General features: G+C 32.1%; 1 protein-coding gene across 2 annotated transcripts in view; it reads left to right on the forward strand.

The window, feature by feature from the left end:
• The window catches only part of LOC118196204 (uncharacterized), a 100,435-nt gene extending 90,249 nt beyond the window's left edge, over positions 1–10,186 (forward strand). For both annotated transcript variants that reach the window (XM_035367617.2, XM_085817079.1), the window contains 3 exons: positions 2,111–2,186; positions 6,342–6,394; positions 10,022–10,186. In XM_035367617.2, coding sequence (XP_035223508.2) covers positions 2,111–2,186; positions 6,342–6,394; positions 10,022–10,135 — 243 coding nt within the window. In that variant the 3' untranslated portion in view covers positions 10,136–10,186. The remainder of the gene's footprint in view (positions 1–2,110; positions 2,187–6,341; positions 6,395–10,021) is intronic.
• The last annotated feature ends 6,112 nt before the right edge of the window (positions 10,187–16,298 follow it).

The following is a 16,298-nucleotide window of genomic DNA, read 5'->3' on the forward strand; positions in this document are numbered from 1 at the left end:
ATCTCGAAACGGAATTTTGCGTCGAATCACTGAAACCGTTGAATCACTTTTCAAATTGTTGCCACCAAATATTATCGTCCTGTACTATATTTAAAGAAATTAAATAATGAAGTATCTGCGTGGATGTATGTATATTTCTCGCGTTCTGAAAAAAATAACGGTATCTAGAACCATCAAATTTTTAATAACGTTGTCCTGTACCAAAATATGGGCACCTGGAAGCCCGAATTTGGAATTTGTTTTATTATTTATTTTATATTTTGTGAAACTTCAACAAATTTTTAGATTTCAAAGCGAGCAATGGCAACATTGTACGGAATAAAACATTTTTATCTTTAGCGCAGGAGACCGTCTAGCGGAAATTCTAAAGATATGATGTTTTTAAAGATTTTTTAGAACAAACGAGGGTTAACCCAAATGCTCTCAAAATGTGTATGTGTGTGTAAATGAAAACTACGTAATATAAAATCCGAGAGCTTTTAAGACTTTTTATTTCAGTGCAAAAAGATCTTTCTAATGGCGATGATATCGCCTTCAAACGGCATGTAGAGGTTAATTTTCTAATATACTTGAAAGATAATTTAAATATCATTTGATGTAAAAAGCAACTTTAATATACTAGGAACTCCTAAAAACTTGTACTTAGTAAATTGTTCAGTAGTAAGACAGCTGACAAATCAAGAGTTAAACTTTCAGAAAAGTGTATACAGTTTTCAGTTTCATTTGAATCTTGAGAACAATGTATCGATATTTTGCATCTAGCCAAGAAATAAAGACATTCCTTATTAAGCTACGTACTTTTTCTACTCGCATGTTTTCCCTCCCCGCGCTTTTAGCATATTATTTAGAAATTTCTGATTTATGGTAATAATGCAAAATATATTCACCGTTAGAAAAGTATACTGTGTAAGAATATTTCTTGAAATTAATTATCATATCTTTGAAAATAGAATCTAGTGATAATACGTAATTTATAAATGCTTTTTTCTGCACTTTCGACAAGAAAAATTAGCGAAAAAATCTGATGTGGGCATTACATGATTTCCTTGTGTGCCTACTAAATTCTTCACATTTTTGCTGCACTTCATTTAAGCTTATTTAATCGAATTATCCCAACTTAATTAACCGATTTCACCAAGCAATGACATCAAAAACTGCAAATTTTAAAATTAAATATTCCGGTTAATATTTTTCCTTACGAGAGTCCAACTTCTTGTATTTTTATTTTTAGTAATAAGTATGAAACTTTGTCAAGTATAAGTACAGAAAGCTGGAGATTACCTTAAAAGATAGATTTCTTTATTTATCCCAAACTGTTTTTTTTTTTCTATTATTATTATTATTTTCCAAAACATGAATGTTTCCGTCATTTAAAACGCTTCTGTAATTAGAAGTGTATGACTATAAGGACTTTTAAGCCGACTAAGGGGGGGGGAATATACATATACTTTGGTATCTAAGCTTGCAATGAAAAAGGGAGATGCACAACCAGATGTTATAACAGTCCCACATGCAAATTTTCAATGTTCTATGGCTAATCTTTTTTGAGGTAATCGAGATACATACGTACACGAATAGCTCAAAAACGTATGTATAGACGTCACGAAAAACTTCATTTTGAATCCATTTTACGATCTGTTTTGGAATAAACTCTGTCCATACGTACAAATATCACGCAGAAAAGTAGTCAAAATGGATACTTCCGTTGAAATCTATCTAATCTGAAAATCTTCTTTGCTATTACAATACTTCCTTTTACTTCGTACAAGGAAGAAAAACTGTGGGACTACGCGATTAATTATGGTTAATATACCATTAAATATATTCACACCTGTTCTAAACTAAAACTGCAATTTGTTTCTTGTCTGTTAAATCAATAAAAAAATTCCTTAAAAGTATGATAATTGTTTGATGGGTAATTGCTTGATATCATCAATCTACAAATGTGATCATTTAAATATATTGTTTTCCTTAAAAAAAGTAAGAAAACGGAAACATTTATTTAACTTTTTTTCAAGTGCTTTTAATGAATATTTACTACTCAATTAATAATTGTTCGTGCTTTCAACAGAAAGAATGCATAATTAATATTCTATTTTTTCCTTATCAGCTGTTTGATGATATTGCCACAGAGTTAGCTATGGCCTTGCTTCAGTTCCTACAGTCTCAGCTTTCAGAAGAGCTACGTGAGTAACATCTTTTCTTCTCCCATCCTCCATTTTGGGTTACCATCCTTGTTAAACTCTGAAGAGTTTAAGGTCATGGATACATCTCTAAAAACATACACAGCAGCTGCTATTTTCGTCTTTATAACCGCCAGCGCGTCTGCAGATGATCAAAGACTCCGAGTTTGTTGCTCGATTCTTTGTGTCACTTTTTTTTTTAAACTCGTTCCCGCTAACGAAAACGGATCTTCGAAAGATATTTCTTCGATCAGAATTAAAAAAGCATTTTAAATATTTAATTAGCTATAAACTTCTTCATGCAGAGTGAGCATACTCTTAGTTAAAAATTTATCTTACATTTAATGTTGTTACTTGCTTATATAATTCAAAATTGTGATAGAAATGAGTAAAATTTCTTCAGTCCAAGGATTATATTCGCTTATTTGAATAAGCTGAATTCAGAAATGCGTATGGAGCGTTGCATTAAAACATTGTTAGGAATAAGGATTGTGAAGGTTATTTATTTTTTGCTTGTTAGTTTTTTATGTAAATAGAAGATAACAATTTACATAATATGTTTTAGTAATTTTGATTATAAATAGTTCCATACTGCAATTAAATATCACTCATTTTTTTTGTGGAGGTAATGCACATGGGACTAGTTGCTAATCGTTACGCCTAATTCGTGAAAACGAATTTGCGTGGTCATTATTATCGCCATTTTTTAACATAAACACAATTTTGAGTTCAAACGCTTTTACTATAATTAACGTATAGATTAAAAAAAAAAAAAAAAAAAAAAGAAAAAAAAAGAAAATTTTAATAGTTCATCAATTAGTTAAGTTCATCATTGTGAAAATAGCAAAGGTTTTAGCTAATTGATATATTTTAACCATTAATGCTTAATACGAGTAATATTAGCTGCCACGTATATGGGGCTTAAATTCAGTCGGAACCTACTGCACTTTCATCACTTTTCAGTTTTTGAGAGAAATCATAATTCGAGTCGAACTGCACCGGAGCTCCAAATTAAGCGAGATCCGATATTTTCTTGCATAACTAGATCTCAATATTAACAGGAAGTTAGGTTATGGCAATTTGTTTAGCTGCGAATGAACTCGTATGGCTACTTTTGAGTGGTCTAAGATAAATCGAACCCAAATTAAGAAAGAACACATGAACTGTAAGGCAGTACCATACAAGTAAAGAGAGACGAGGTCAGTATGCGTCACAGCTCCCTACCTAGCATTTGAAATGTAACTGCTTGTTGCTACATCAAATACATTTACACTTTTCTGGTTCTTCTCTTTTGTGTCCAATCCGGTTTATCTCGGGCCACTTTATAGATACTGCATATACATCTTACTTTTCCTCAGAAGAGCAAATTACTTGAGAAGACATGAACAGCTTGAAGAAGAAAATCTCATTGTCAAAATCTCATCACTTTGGGGAACTTTTGGGTCCGATATTTTTCCAGAATTGAAAACTTGGGCTGCTTTCATCTGCTTAAGAAAAATTTTAATGGATTAGGAACTAAAACAAGGGATCAGTTTTATCTGATACCGAAGGATACTGTTTAAGATATTAACTTTTCTTTTACCCTCGGTACCATGTCTTACTGTCATTTTCTATTCGTGTTTGATTTATTATTCCATTTGGTTTTTATGGTACTTTTTTATTTTTATTTACATCTTTAAATTTTTTATTGAATTTTAATCTCTAATTTTTTTATTTATTATTATTTACTTACATTTTCCAACCATTCCTGATAGTGTTTCATAAGGTTAAGTCATTTCTCATTTTAGAAATTAGACTATCGTGCTGTTTTATTTTGCTTTAAGTTTACTTACATGACGTTTTTGTCACTAGCTTTCTTATTAGAAATCGAAATATCGTTAATTTTTATTTAAATTGCTCTCTCATCGCCCCTCGGGTCTGAGAATTTGATTTCTCTGTGGCAATCTTGATACATTTTCCTTTCAAATAAAAATTGATTTTTATTTTTTTCTGGAATATTTTCAGTTTAAAGGCTAAATATTTTCTTATTTTTTTCTTATAAAGATTAGTTCTTTTTGCAACTTCTAAGTGCACATTGGCCGGCATGTAAAAGATCTTCTAATGACTAACTGTATGTATACTTACACTACAAGAGTACGTACGAGGAAATGCGCTACCTCTTTGCACTCTTCCTCACTTGAAGGGCGAGTGAAATAAGACACGAGATTAATCAAACATGTGAAGCGAATTAACCTCCTCCATCTTTAATTCGCCTGCCATTGCAAACACTTTTCAGAGCAGCAAAATGAACACTTATCCGCCAGAATTTAAACAATGGTTCTTCCTATCGCTAACTAGATGTGCTAGCCAGCTGGAGATTGGTTAGCACACCAAGTTCCAGGCGACTGACGTGCATGACCGCAATACTATAGCCGACAGAATGTAATAATCCTGTGCAACTTTGTCACAGAGAAAGAGGTAGAAACTCTGATTCATACTGGCCGCATTCTGTATGGAAATAAAGAAAAACGTTTATTAGCTCCATTAATGAGAAACATATATAAAGACAAATATATATATTATGATACTATTTCATATGACCCGTTTCATTTCCAGAATTTTTATTTAAACGTAAGAAAAAAATTGTAAATTGTAAATTGCGGAATATGGGAAGAACTGTTGCTCGCAGAGTGAGCATACTCTTATTTACATATAAGTAACAATCAAAGCAAACAAAAATTGAAAAAGGAAAGATTTTGTAACAGCCAAGTATGCATTGGAATTTTGATTGCCAGGCTTGAAGGATGCCTTCAGGTGCATTGAATTTTAATGAACAATATATTCTTCGAAAAAAATTATGTTTTGTAAAATTACATAGAGTGCCTTATACTGAGCCCTTTTAATTAATTTTCGAATCTGCAATCATTATAATAATAGGCAAAATCTTTTATGAGCTTTAGCGATGATAACATGGCCATTTTTAACGACGCCATTTTAAATATCTTAAACTCTAAATTCAGTTTATTTAAATACCTTTGTTCTCCAAACGATTACATCCTTTACACCAAAAATTAGACTAATGTTAAACGAATTTTATATTATTTTTGTATAGATTGTAGAGACATTAGGATTTTTTTGTAAGCAAGAGAGATTGAAAAATATGCAACGCCTTTGCCGGGAATCGAACCATGGACCTCTCAATTACGCGCTGAGCGTGCAGACCACTACACCACGAAAGCTCGCTAACAAGGCAGGAGAAATACCTGATAAGATTAAAAAACTTCGATCTTATTTTAGAGCAAATGCTAAATAATGGCCTTTTAATCCAATCTTATGTAACTCCCAACAAATTTTGACCGAAAAATGTAATAACTGTGATTCCACTGCTTAACAACTGCAAAGTATGGTCGGATGACAGTAAGTTGCACTTAAATAACTCTTATTTTATAACACTTTAAAATAGCATCCATTTCGTAAACATAAAAAAGTGGAAGTTATAGATATATGACTATATTATTTATACCATTTTATAATTTTGTTTTGACTCCTTATACTGAACCATAATTTTACGCAACTAATTTTGAATAAAAATATTAATACGGCCGTCTTTGTTTTTATAATATACGTTTCTTTAAAACGAATTTGCTGTAATGATATTGATTAATTGATAAAATTTACTTGTAAAAAGGTAATTTATTGCACAAATTATTATTATACAAATATGCTTTTATGCGATTTCATTCCTGGGGCTTTAACCACTCGCAGGAAAATATTTAATCTTTGCTGTCTGATTGAAAAATCACGCAAGGCTATCATCTTAAAAGGAGGGCTGTCATCGTGATGACTTTTCTAATGGTCCGAACTTCATATTTTCATTGTATATGGAGAGAAACCACAAAACGTCATGCTAAGGAGTTGCAAGGAGCCAAAATGCTGAAAAATTACTAGTGCTTCGCCGTTCTATTAAACCAACTGTTGTGGGTTTAATATCAACAGAAGCCCAGGAATTATTTTCATGATGCAGTGTTTCAGAAGAACAATATGAATAAACATCTAACTTAACTTTTTAGGTTACTTTGATATAGCTCAATTTCTAATAACTTTTACTCTATATATTGTCATGAAATTTGTGTTTGTTTGTTCTTTATGCTCATTAAAGCTATATCCTCAACTTTTCAGTGTTCCAAAGTCTTACTGCCTTGCTGAGATTTATGTGCATAAGCTATAATGAGGTGAGTTATTGAGCCTCTTTCTTTTAGTTTATTTCAGTGAAAATGTGACTTATAACCTACTAATTCCTTTATAAGGTAGACTCGAAAGTGAAAAATAACAGCTGTGCGTTTAGAAAATTCTTATAATGATGATACTAGTATTTTATGGTTCAAAGAATAATAAAATACAATAATAGCAATTATATAAATATATTCTGTAAAATGTGGAATTCATTGCTATTACACATAATATGTTGTCACTTAAAAGTTTCATACTTATACAAAGTTTATAGTCATAGAATTGGCATTTATATTTTAAGGGCATTTTCCAAAATCATATTTCTTAAGATTATTTTAAATAAGGCAAAAAAAGCAACTCTAGTTCGGTGCAAAGCGAACATGATCACAGCAATTATCTGTCGAAGGAAATAGTAATGAACCGTGGAAACTAAGATATTAGAGTTTTGAAAGTACTAGGAAGAATTGGCTGGTAATCAATTTCATTAATTGAAAAAGGCAAATATTTGCAAAAAGCTTTAAGTAAATCTAGCTATCTAAATGACAAATGTTATGAACAGCTTTTGAAAAAGAATCAAAACAGTGATTAATTGTCCAAATATAAATAATATTATTAAATATTTGTTTATTTCTCTTTTTTGGACATAATATTCACATTGCTTGACGCGAAATGTTAACTCTGTTTTAGTTTGCCCGATGTATAACAAACCACACTAACAACATATGTTATAACTTTCCCAAGAATTAAAATCATAGATGGTATTTTCAAGAAGAGTGAAGAGGTGAAATTTAATAAGGAAGAAATAATATCATAACAAACTTATTATGATTATTTCAAATGATGTAATGTATTTTTTTTGATGGCAAGATGAAAATGTTTTCATCTTGCCATCAAAAAATCCATTGCGCCGTTAGAAAGGTCTTTGTCGATGGCTATATTAGAAAATGGCTAATCGATGGCTAAATCTATTCCAAACTAAGCTTGCTTTCTTCACCTGATTTGAAACTTTACATTGGCGTCTGTTTCTCTTCCATTTTATTTTTCAAGATTAGATTCGATTTTTTATGAAGTCTGTTAATTATTCCAGTTTTTGTTTATAATTTAATTATTTTTTAAAGTTAGGTTTTTAGTAATAAGGTTTCTGTTCTATCATATAATGCTTCTCTAACATAAATATTCATTATTTTAGATCCAAGGGTAACTTAATTTTGATATAACTATCTGTCACACGTAAACGATTATAAAATGTACTACATATGATGTAAAGTGTATTTTTGTACGACATCATTTTGAAATGAAATTAATATCATTTTATCACATGTGGAGAAATAAATTAAATTGTACAAAATTGTTGTATAAAATTTCTATAAGATTTTGCTCGATTGCAATATTTAACTACAGGTATTTTCTTAGAGTATATTTTCCCTGCATAGCACGACAGAGATATTATAATTAATATATTCATAGTGGTAGATTACGAAAACAAATGTATTTCTTGAATTACTAGAAAAGCATAATAATATTAAATATATTTGTGAAATGATTTAAGTATTTCGATTTCATTTTTCTGAAAGTTGCGTTACATTCTTACTAATAATAAAACAACATATTAAAACAATTAACTAAAAAATTTGAAATGCTAGTATAATTATTTGTGATAAATAAAATAAATTCGTCTCTGGTATATGTTCGTATTATTCTTCGAAGGTATCTATTGTTCTAGAGCTTATTACATTCCTGCTTTTCAAAACATTGGCTCATTATTGCTCTACTTAATTTTTCATCCTCTGCTTTTGTTATTCATTTCATGAAATGCATTATTACCTGAGATATTATTAATATATGTTAATATTTGTAGCCTTTATCTAAAACAATTAGCTATTCCTATTAAACAAGCCATTCTTTCCAAAAATTTCTTATTTGAAAATATTTACTTTATAAAACTCCAAATGGTGAAATTTTTTAGAGGTCGAAATTTTTTAGAGGTTTTTAGAGGAAAATGCCTGATTCACTTTCTCTTAAGAAGAACAGCTGTAAAAATTGTCTTGATATCTTTGCGACATCAAATATTTTACTGCTTAAAACAAAATCGCATTTGGTTTCTTTACATACTGATTTCAGTTTCGTTGGAAAATTGGATTTGTTACAGTTTGAACAAGCATTGACATAAAGTTTCAAGTACAAAAATTACTGTTAAATGTGGTGGTACTTTTCTGTTATAAGGACCTTATTCATGAATGTGTATTATATACATGTATTTGTATATGTGTACTATGTGTACGCGTGTATACTCACACACAGATACGTACGTATATACATACATGCACACATGTATACATACATACGTATATACATCCATTTCATATAAAGATTTCTGAATCTGATAATATAAAGAACAAATATGGTCAAAATCTAAACAAACATCATTGATTTTATTTTCAAATACCGCAATCTGTCACTTTTATCAGATACAGCGGCGTAAATAGTACAAAGAAAGTTAGATTTTGTGTATGATGATGATTGAGAAAATAACGAAGAAATATTTATGTTGATTGTGTTAAGTACGCAAAACAAAACGAAAGAAAGAAATGAATTTAAGCTGTGCCAAGCAAAAGTAATGTCGCTTTTAAAATGAATAAAGTACTCTGCCATAAATACAAATTATAATTAGCCTCATAATATTTCTACAACATAATATTTTTCAGTGTTTAATATATATGATTAATATCCAACGATTAGTCTCCTGCCATCGATTTCTTCAATAAAAACCGAACACAAATTGAAATTATTTTTCAAACTGAAGCTATTATATTTAATTTTTAGTTTTTAAAATCATAAAAAAGTAATGTGTTTTAAGCAATATAATTAACAACTTTTAAAAGGTTTAATCACGCAGATAAATAGAAAATGGTATTACAGAAATATATAATATTTCATAAAAATAAATAAAACTTATGTGTTACCCTATAGATTGAAATACCTTCTGCATTTTCCTTTTTCTAAAACGTCAGTATATTTTTTATATTTTTTCGTTTTACACTATTTTATTTATACCATTCTACGTTTAAAAATGAAGAAGCAAATTCCAGAGCTTTAAATGTTGAAATTCATTTTGAGTTGGCTTTTAATTTTAAAAGAACAAAGATTTGGTTTTATCAGTCAGCAACAACTGATTTTATTTTTATTTATTAAAAGAAGCGAGGTATTTTTATGTTTTTTATATTTAATGTTTTTGTGTATTCTAATTTTTAACAAATTAATGGTAAACTCTCTTTTTTTAGGTTATACACTGTAATCTGAAGCTTTCAGATTACAATCACCTTTATTTATTTGCTTTCATTATTAAAGATTAATAATTCCATTCGCATTTTTAATTGCGAAACTTAATAAGTAATCAGCATGCTTCAAAAAACTGACAACGTGCCAAGCGAGGAAAACTGGCACAGTCGAGATATTCTGATAAAATTGATTATATCTAACATTTTTAATTTTTAATTAAAAAAAGTTTTAATTCCAAAATATCTATTTTTTCCCGAAAAAATATAATTTATCCTGTGTTTATTACTTTCGAAACTCTTAAAAATTAAATACTTTATATTAGCATTGTATTTTTTTTTTCCTTTTGGTAGGTTCCAGCTTTAATGAAGATGCTGGGACCTGATACTGAACCTTTCCGTACAGTCTCCGCTCGCGTGGAACCTTTAGTAGAGGAAATCCAAATGAAGCTCAAAGTTTCTCGTTGAAATATTTGCTTTGTACTTGTTTTCACAATAAAATGTTATTTCCAAAACTTTCTTATTCTTCACATTATATCAAAATTATTATTAAATGCTCCAATAAATGCAATGATAAATTCTGAAAAAAATGGTACATCAGATTTTAACTTCGTCTATAAATAAATACTTATATTTTCTTGTGGAAGAAATGATAAATATTGCAATAAGTTTAGTAATATTGCAGAATGCGCGCAATAGTTTCACAGACCTAAGTGAGGACCATAAAAATTTAGTTCATGTTTACTTTAGCCACAACAAAAAAGAAGTTTTCTAAAGATGAAGGCAGAGGATGAGCACACATTGACCATGGTAAAAAATTATCACATGTGCAGTTCTTGCACTTCAGGGAAACACATATTAACTTCGTTGCGTTAACTTTGACTGTGTTGACTTAGCAACATCATGGAAAATAGATCCACGGAAAAGAATAGTTTGGTACTGATAGCTTGGTATGAATGTATTGATAGTTTTTATCAACAGCCATTTGGAATGCATAAAGTAGATGCAGATTCGACACATTTGTTACATGATAAACACTGACAGCTGCCATTACTCCAGTCAACTTCTACCACCACTAGTAAAACGTATTATATTCACGTCAACATTTACCTTATCCACCAAGTAGGTGGGTTTCCACTGGCATTTAAATAGGCATTATGTTTTCAGCACTGTGCAGATGTAGAGGGAATGCAAATGTGTGATAAATAATAAAAATAATATCTATAATTATTAAGTTTTTAATAATAAGTAGTCACTAAGAGTTTAATAATAATAACGATAATTATTAAGCTTCTTTTTTCCTAAACTTTGCTCTCCCAGAATGTTCTTCGTTTATGCTGAAGAGGAAAAAACAGAAATAAATTGCAGTTTCTGATGAAATTGCTACCAAAGAATGTAAACTATTCAAAGTTAAGTATTGTGATATTTGTTCAATAAATATGTATAGTAGTTACAACTACACCTAAGAGCCAAAACATTATGACCAAGTACTGAATAACGCATTGTTCTACTTTGGCCTGTAAAACAGATGCAATTTGCCTTAGCATGGATGCCACAAGTTCTTAGTAGATGACTGGAGACAGGTTGTATCAAATGTCTAGGCAGAGGTCACGTAAAATCGAGGTATTCCGACTTAATGGTTTTTGAGCTCTGAACTGCCAATCCCAAATGTGCTCTATTCTGTTAAACTCCGGCGAGCTAGGTAGCCAGGACATTACCTGGAATTCCTCCTTATACTCCTCGAACCAATCCAACACAATTTGAGCCTTGTGACATGCGGCGTTGTCCTGCTGGAAGTTTCAATTTCTAGTTCATAAAACAGACGCCATGTAAGGGTGCAACTGATCCGCAATTATGTTCAGATAGTCCACAGTTTTTACGGTCTGTTCTACTACAATTAAGGGTCCCAAAGCTGTCCATAAGAACGTCCCCCAAAGCATAATACCGCCATTACTAACCTGTGTATGAGTTGCCATACAGCGGAAAGCAACTGTTCGTCTGGAACATGATGCACTCTGACACGACCATCGACGTGATAAATGAGAAATAATGATTCATCCAACCAGGCAATCGTCTTCTATTTATCCACGGTGCAGTCTCAATGTTCCCGGGCCCATTGCAGGTATAGTTGACAATCACGCTTGGTCAACATAGACACGCTTGGTCAACAGAGACAATTACGCTTGGTCAACAGAGTAGGACGTCTGCTGCGCAGTCTCATATCCAAAAGTGTGGGTTGAACTGTATGTTCCGAAACACTTGCACTTAGACCTGCATTGTATTGGGTTGCCAACTAACCCACTTTCCTGCGCCGATTTTGCTGTACCAAGCGGACAGTCTCCGACGCCCTTTTTCTTTGCAAACGCATGGATGTCCAACATCTTGGCTGGTTTCACCGTCAATTTTCCACTTTGCATAAATACTAACAACGGTAGATCATGGACAACATGTCAAACATGCAGTTTCAGAGATACTAGTTCCGAAACCTTTGGGCCATTATAATCTGCACTGCATCAGATTCGCTTATATCAGCAGCCTTTCCTATCACTGTGATTTGTCTTCTCCAGCAGCTGTTAAATACCATTCCTATTTAATCATGTGCACTTTACGTCATCCAGAGGAGTTCATTGAAAATGTGGGGATGGTCATAATGTTTTGGCTCGTCAGAATATTCTTTAATAAAATCTTGAAGCGTTGATCTATGTATATATATAAGCTCCTTCTTCCCTGTTCCCGCAATGTGTTTCCAAATAACTTTCTCTGGACCTCGAAGGCGTCAACACCAGTTCGTTTACACAGGGAAACATAACGTTGGCGTGGCGAAAACATGTTGCCGGCGCATAATGGAGCAAAATAGCCTACAACTCGATCTTTGATCGGAAAATGAAATTTGAGAAAAAAAATCCATCTGCTGTTACTATACTTGTGTAATCAATACTTCGAAGAGTAAGAAAATAAATGTTTTCCTCATAATATAATTCTCTTCCCCATACCTTAGATAGAAACTGTAGTGCATGTGTTTTTTGAGCGGGAGTTTCTAGTCGAAGCTTTCGTAAGATGATATTTGAAATGGTTTATTATTTTATTTTAATGTTTGAGGTATTATCTCCCTTCTTTCCTCATGCCTTCGTAGTTTAATTGGTAGCATACTGGACGCATGTTCGAGAGGTCCATGGTTCGAGTACCGGCTTGAATGCTGCAAAATTTTTCACGTCTTCTGCTTCAAAGAAACAAAACTTAATGATGCTACAAGTGGCGCCCGAATCAAAGTGTGTTGAATGATAATTAGTCACCAACAGGTCTCCCAAGTCGCCTTTTAAAAGGAGGAGTATATATAAGGTATTTTCTCCCTCCTTTACGCATACCTTCTTGGTGTAACTGGAAGCACACTCGACGCGTATTGGGGATGTCAGGAGTTCAAATTCCGGCGAAGGCACTGCACATTTTTCAAGTATCCTGTTTCAAAATAACATAATGACTCTAAAGTTATTTATCCTTGGTATGTCAAGTAGGTACAGGCGCGCTGCAGAATATATTTACCATTCTGTAAATAGCAATAAAATATTTAACTCATAATTGCTAAAATATGCTGTTGTAAAATATTCTTCACAAAAAAATGAAAACAAAGAAAAACAGAAATTTTACTAATTCAGAAGTCAAACAACAAAAATCAGCGTTATATTTTCAAATTTTCACAGGACTAGTTCGATGGTTTTACCGAACCACCATCCTCAGCTGCAAAAAACGCAAGTGAACGAGATATAATGAAGATTCAAATCTAACTGCGAGAGAAAGAACTACTATGCGCGAAATTCATTGGCCGACAAAGGTGGCCAGATAGTCGTCATGGATAAGAACACTTACATCGATGGTGTCACTAAACTCTTAAACGAAGGACCATATCATCCGATCCCTAAAGATCCGTCACCTTCGGACCTGTCAAAAATAAAAACTGCAGCGAAATCTTCACAAATCATTTCAAGCAACTTAATACATTCGCTTATCCCATCTCTTGCGAATTGTGCGAGATTATATGCTCTTCCCAAAATTCATAAAAGTGGTATTCCTTTATGCCCTATTGTATCAAATTTAGGTACTGTCTCGTATCCATTAGCTAAATATTTAGTTTCTAGATTTTGAACTCTATTAGACAATAACATTTATACCATAAAAATTTCAATAGAGTTTGTAAAATGGGTTAAAAACACTTCTCCTAGAAATTTACTCATGGTTTCTTTTGATGCAAAATCATTATTCACCAATATTCCAGTGAAGGGTGCATTAAGATGTCTAGAAACCAGACTTCGCGAATTTCATTTCTCTTGCATCGAAATTAATGAGCTAATTTCTCTCACTCAACTCTGTTTGAAACAAACACATTTTGTTTTCCAAAATAAATATTACAAGCAAACTGAGGGATGACTGAGGGAGCCATGGGAAGCCCCCTCAGTCACATCCTGGCTGATATCTACATGGCATTATTATGAATCAAAATTGTTTGAAACTTTAAACTTCCCGTTATGGTTTCGCTACGTAGACGAAACTTTTAACCTGGTTGAAGGTAATACAGATGATTTAAATAAAGTTCTTTCAACAATGAATTCTATTGATCATGCTATTCAGCTCACTTTTGAACTTGAGACTTGCAATTCTCTTCCGTTTCTCGACATTCGGATCACACGTAACCCATCCAACTTCAGAACTACGGTTTACCGTAAACCTTCATCGGTTTGCCTTTCACCACACTTTAAATCATGGCATCCGATTAAACAAAAGTTAGCTTCATTTTATTCCTATGTTTTCTGTGCTCTTCAAGTTTGCTCCTCAAAACTATACCCCTTGATGAAGAACTAAATTATTGAAAAGCAATAGCTATTGACAGGGGCTTTTCACCCAACATTATTAATCAAGCAGTTAAAAAATTCTCATCTCAACACACTAAAAGGCACGCTCTTGTTTTAGGAGATTATAAAAATTCCATTGTCATTACCTTCTTTCCATCAATTAGCTATAAAGTTGCACATATTTTGCAGAAATTTAACTTTCAGGTCGTTTATTCTTCCATCAATAAAATTCCGAGTTCCATACTCAAGGGCCCCATTCCGAATTTGAATTCCTGGGGTATTTATAGGATTCCTTGCTAGTGTGGTTTAATTTACATTGGCCAAACTAAGAGAGCCTTAAAATTTCGCATCAAGCAACATGAGGCATATGTTAGAAAAACGGAAACACAGAAGTCTTCTGTTGCCTAACATTGTTGGTCCGAAAATCACACTTTCAATTTTTCTGCTGAAAAATCATTCAAAAAACATCTTCCATTGGAGAACTGGATTTTCTAGAGGCATTTCACATTCAAAAAAATCTTTCTGTTCTAGTTAACGATCCTAATTCCAATTCATCTTTGCTTTCGTCCTTTAAAGAAATTATGTTTTAGTTCTGGTTTCATGAACAGATGGCGCCACTAGCTTTTTTTCTGTCGAAGCTTTCTTATCTTATCTGATCGTTATATCTCGTTCATTTGCGTTTTTGCAGCTGAGTATGGTGGTTCGATAAAACCATCGAAAATAGTCCTGTGAAAATTTGAAAATATAACGCTGATTTTTGTTGTTTGACTTCTGAATTAATATTTGTTCGGCGTGTCATTGTGTCTTAATAACAGAAATTTTTTTAGTTTAATTCTGATTCCGATCCAACAGTTACTTCTGTTTTCATGATAATAATTATTTATAACAGAAATAGGATAAGTTTGATTAGTTTACGATTTTGTTAAAATAACCTTTTTGATGTTCTTGATATAGTGAGATTAATAGTATGCGTATTTTAAAACTTATTTAATTTGGGAAACAATTCTAACAGCATATGCGTAAAAAGAAAATAACTTTTTAACATCTATTCACAATAACCTTAAAAAGCACGTAACGTTTTCACGAAAACTTATCACAAAGTTAACTGGACGTCTTGAGAGTCTGAAGAACAAAAATCAGAAATTATCCCATTTTGAATTCGAATTCAAATCTAGACAGTTGCATATAGGAAGATTAGTTGACAGAGTTTTGGAAAAGTATCTTAATTAGATGGAGACTTTAGTTTCTTTCAAGTAGTACGGATTTTTAATAGCGAAACAATAAAGATGCCTGACAGCAGCTTTTGAACAAAGTAACGAAATTTCCGTGAAAAAAGTAAAAGAGTTTAATTTTATTTTTTAAATAATTTACAAAGTGGGAAGCCTTACATTTGGAATATCAGTGTTACACAAATTCTTTCGAATACTTGCTATATTTAGCCTACAAGCTTACGATAAAATAGTAGAAATACGATGAGATTATAAAAATATACTTGAGTCAAACAAAAGATTTGTAAGGTTCTTATGTTAAATTAAACGCTTATTATCATGATTTTGATCTTTACTTTAATTTCTTCTTTCCGTATTCCTCACCAGAATGCAAGTTAGCTTGTAGAGTATTTAAGCTGAGGGCTTTTGGACAGAGTCGTAGCTAGGGTTTTCAGCGCCCAGGGACAACTGAAAATTTCGCGCCCCCTACTGCTTGCCAAGGTAGGAAAACATTTAATTCTAAAATGTCGTAACGTCAGTTTGGCGCCCCTTGGATTCTGCGCCCGGGGACAGATGCCC

Source organism: Stegodyphus dumicola, chromosome 5 (genome assembly GCF_044657685.1).
Source record: "Stegodyphus dumicola isolate Sdum_Otavi_A_Nest chromosome 5, ASM4465768v1".
In the NCBI taxonomy this organism is placed as follows: domain Eukaryota; kingdom Metazoa; phylum Arthropoda; class Arachnida; order Araneae; family Eresidae; genus Stegodyphus; species Stegodyphus dumicola.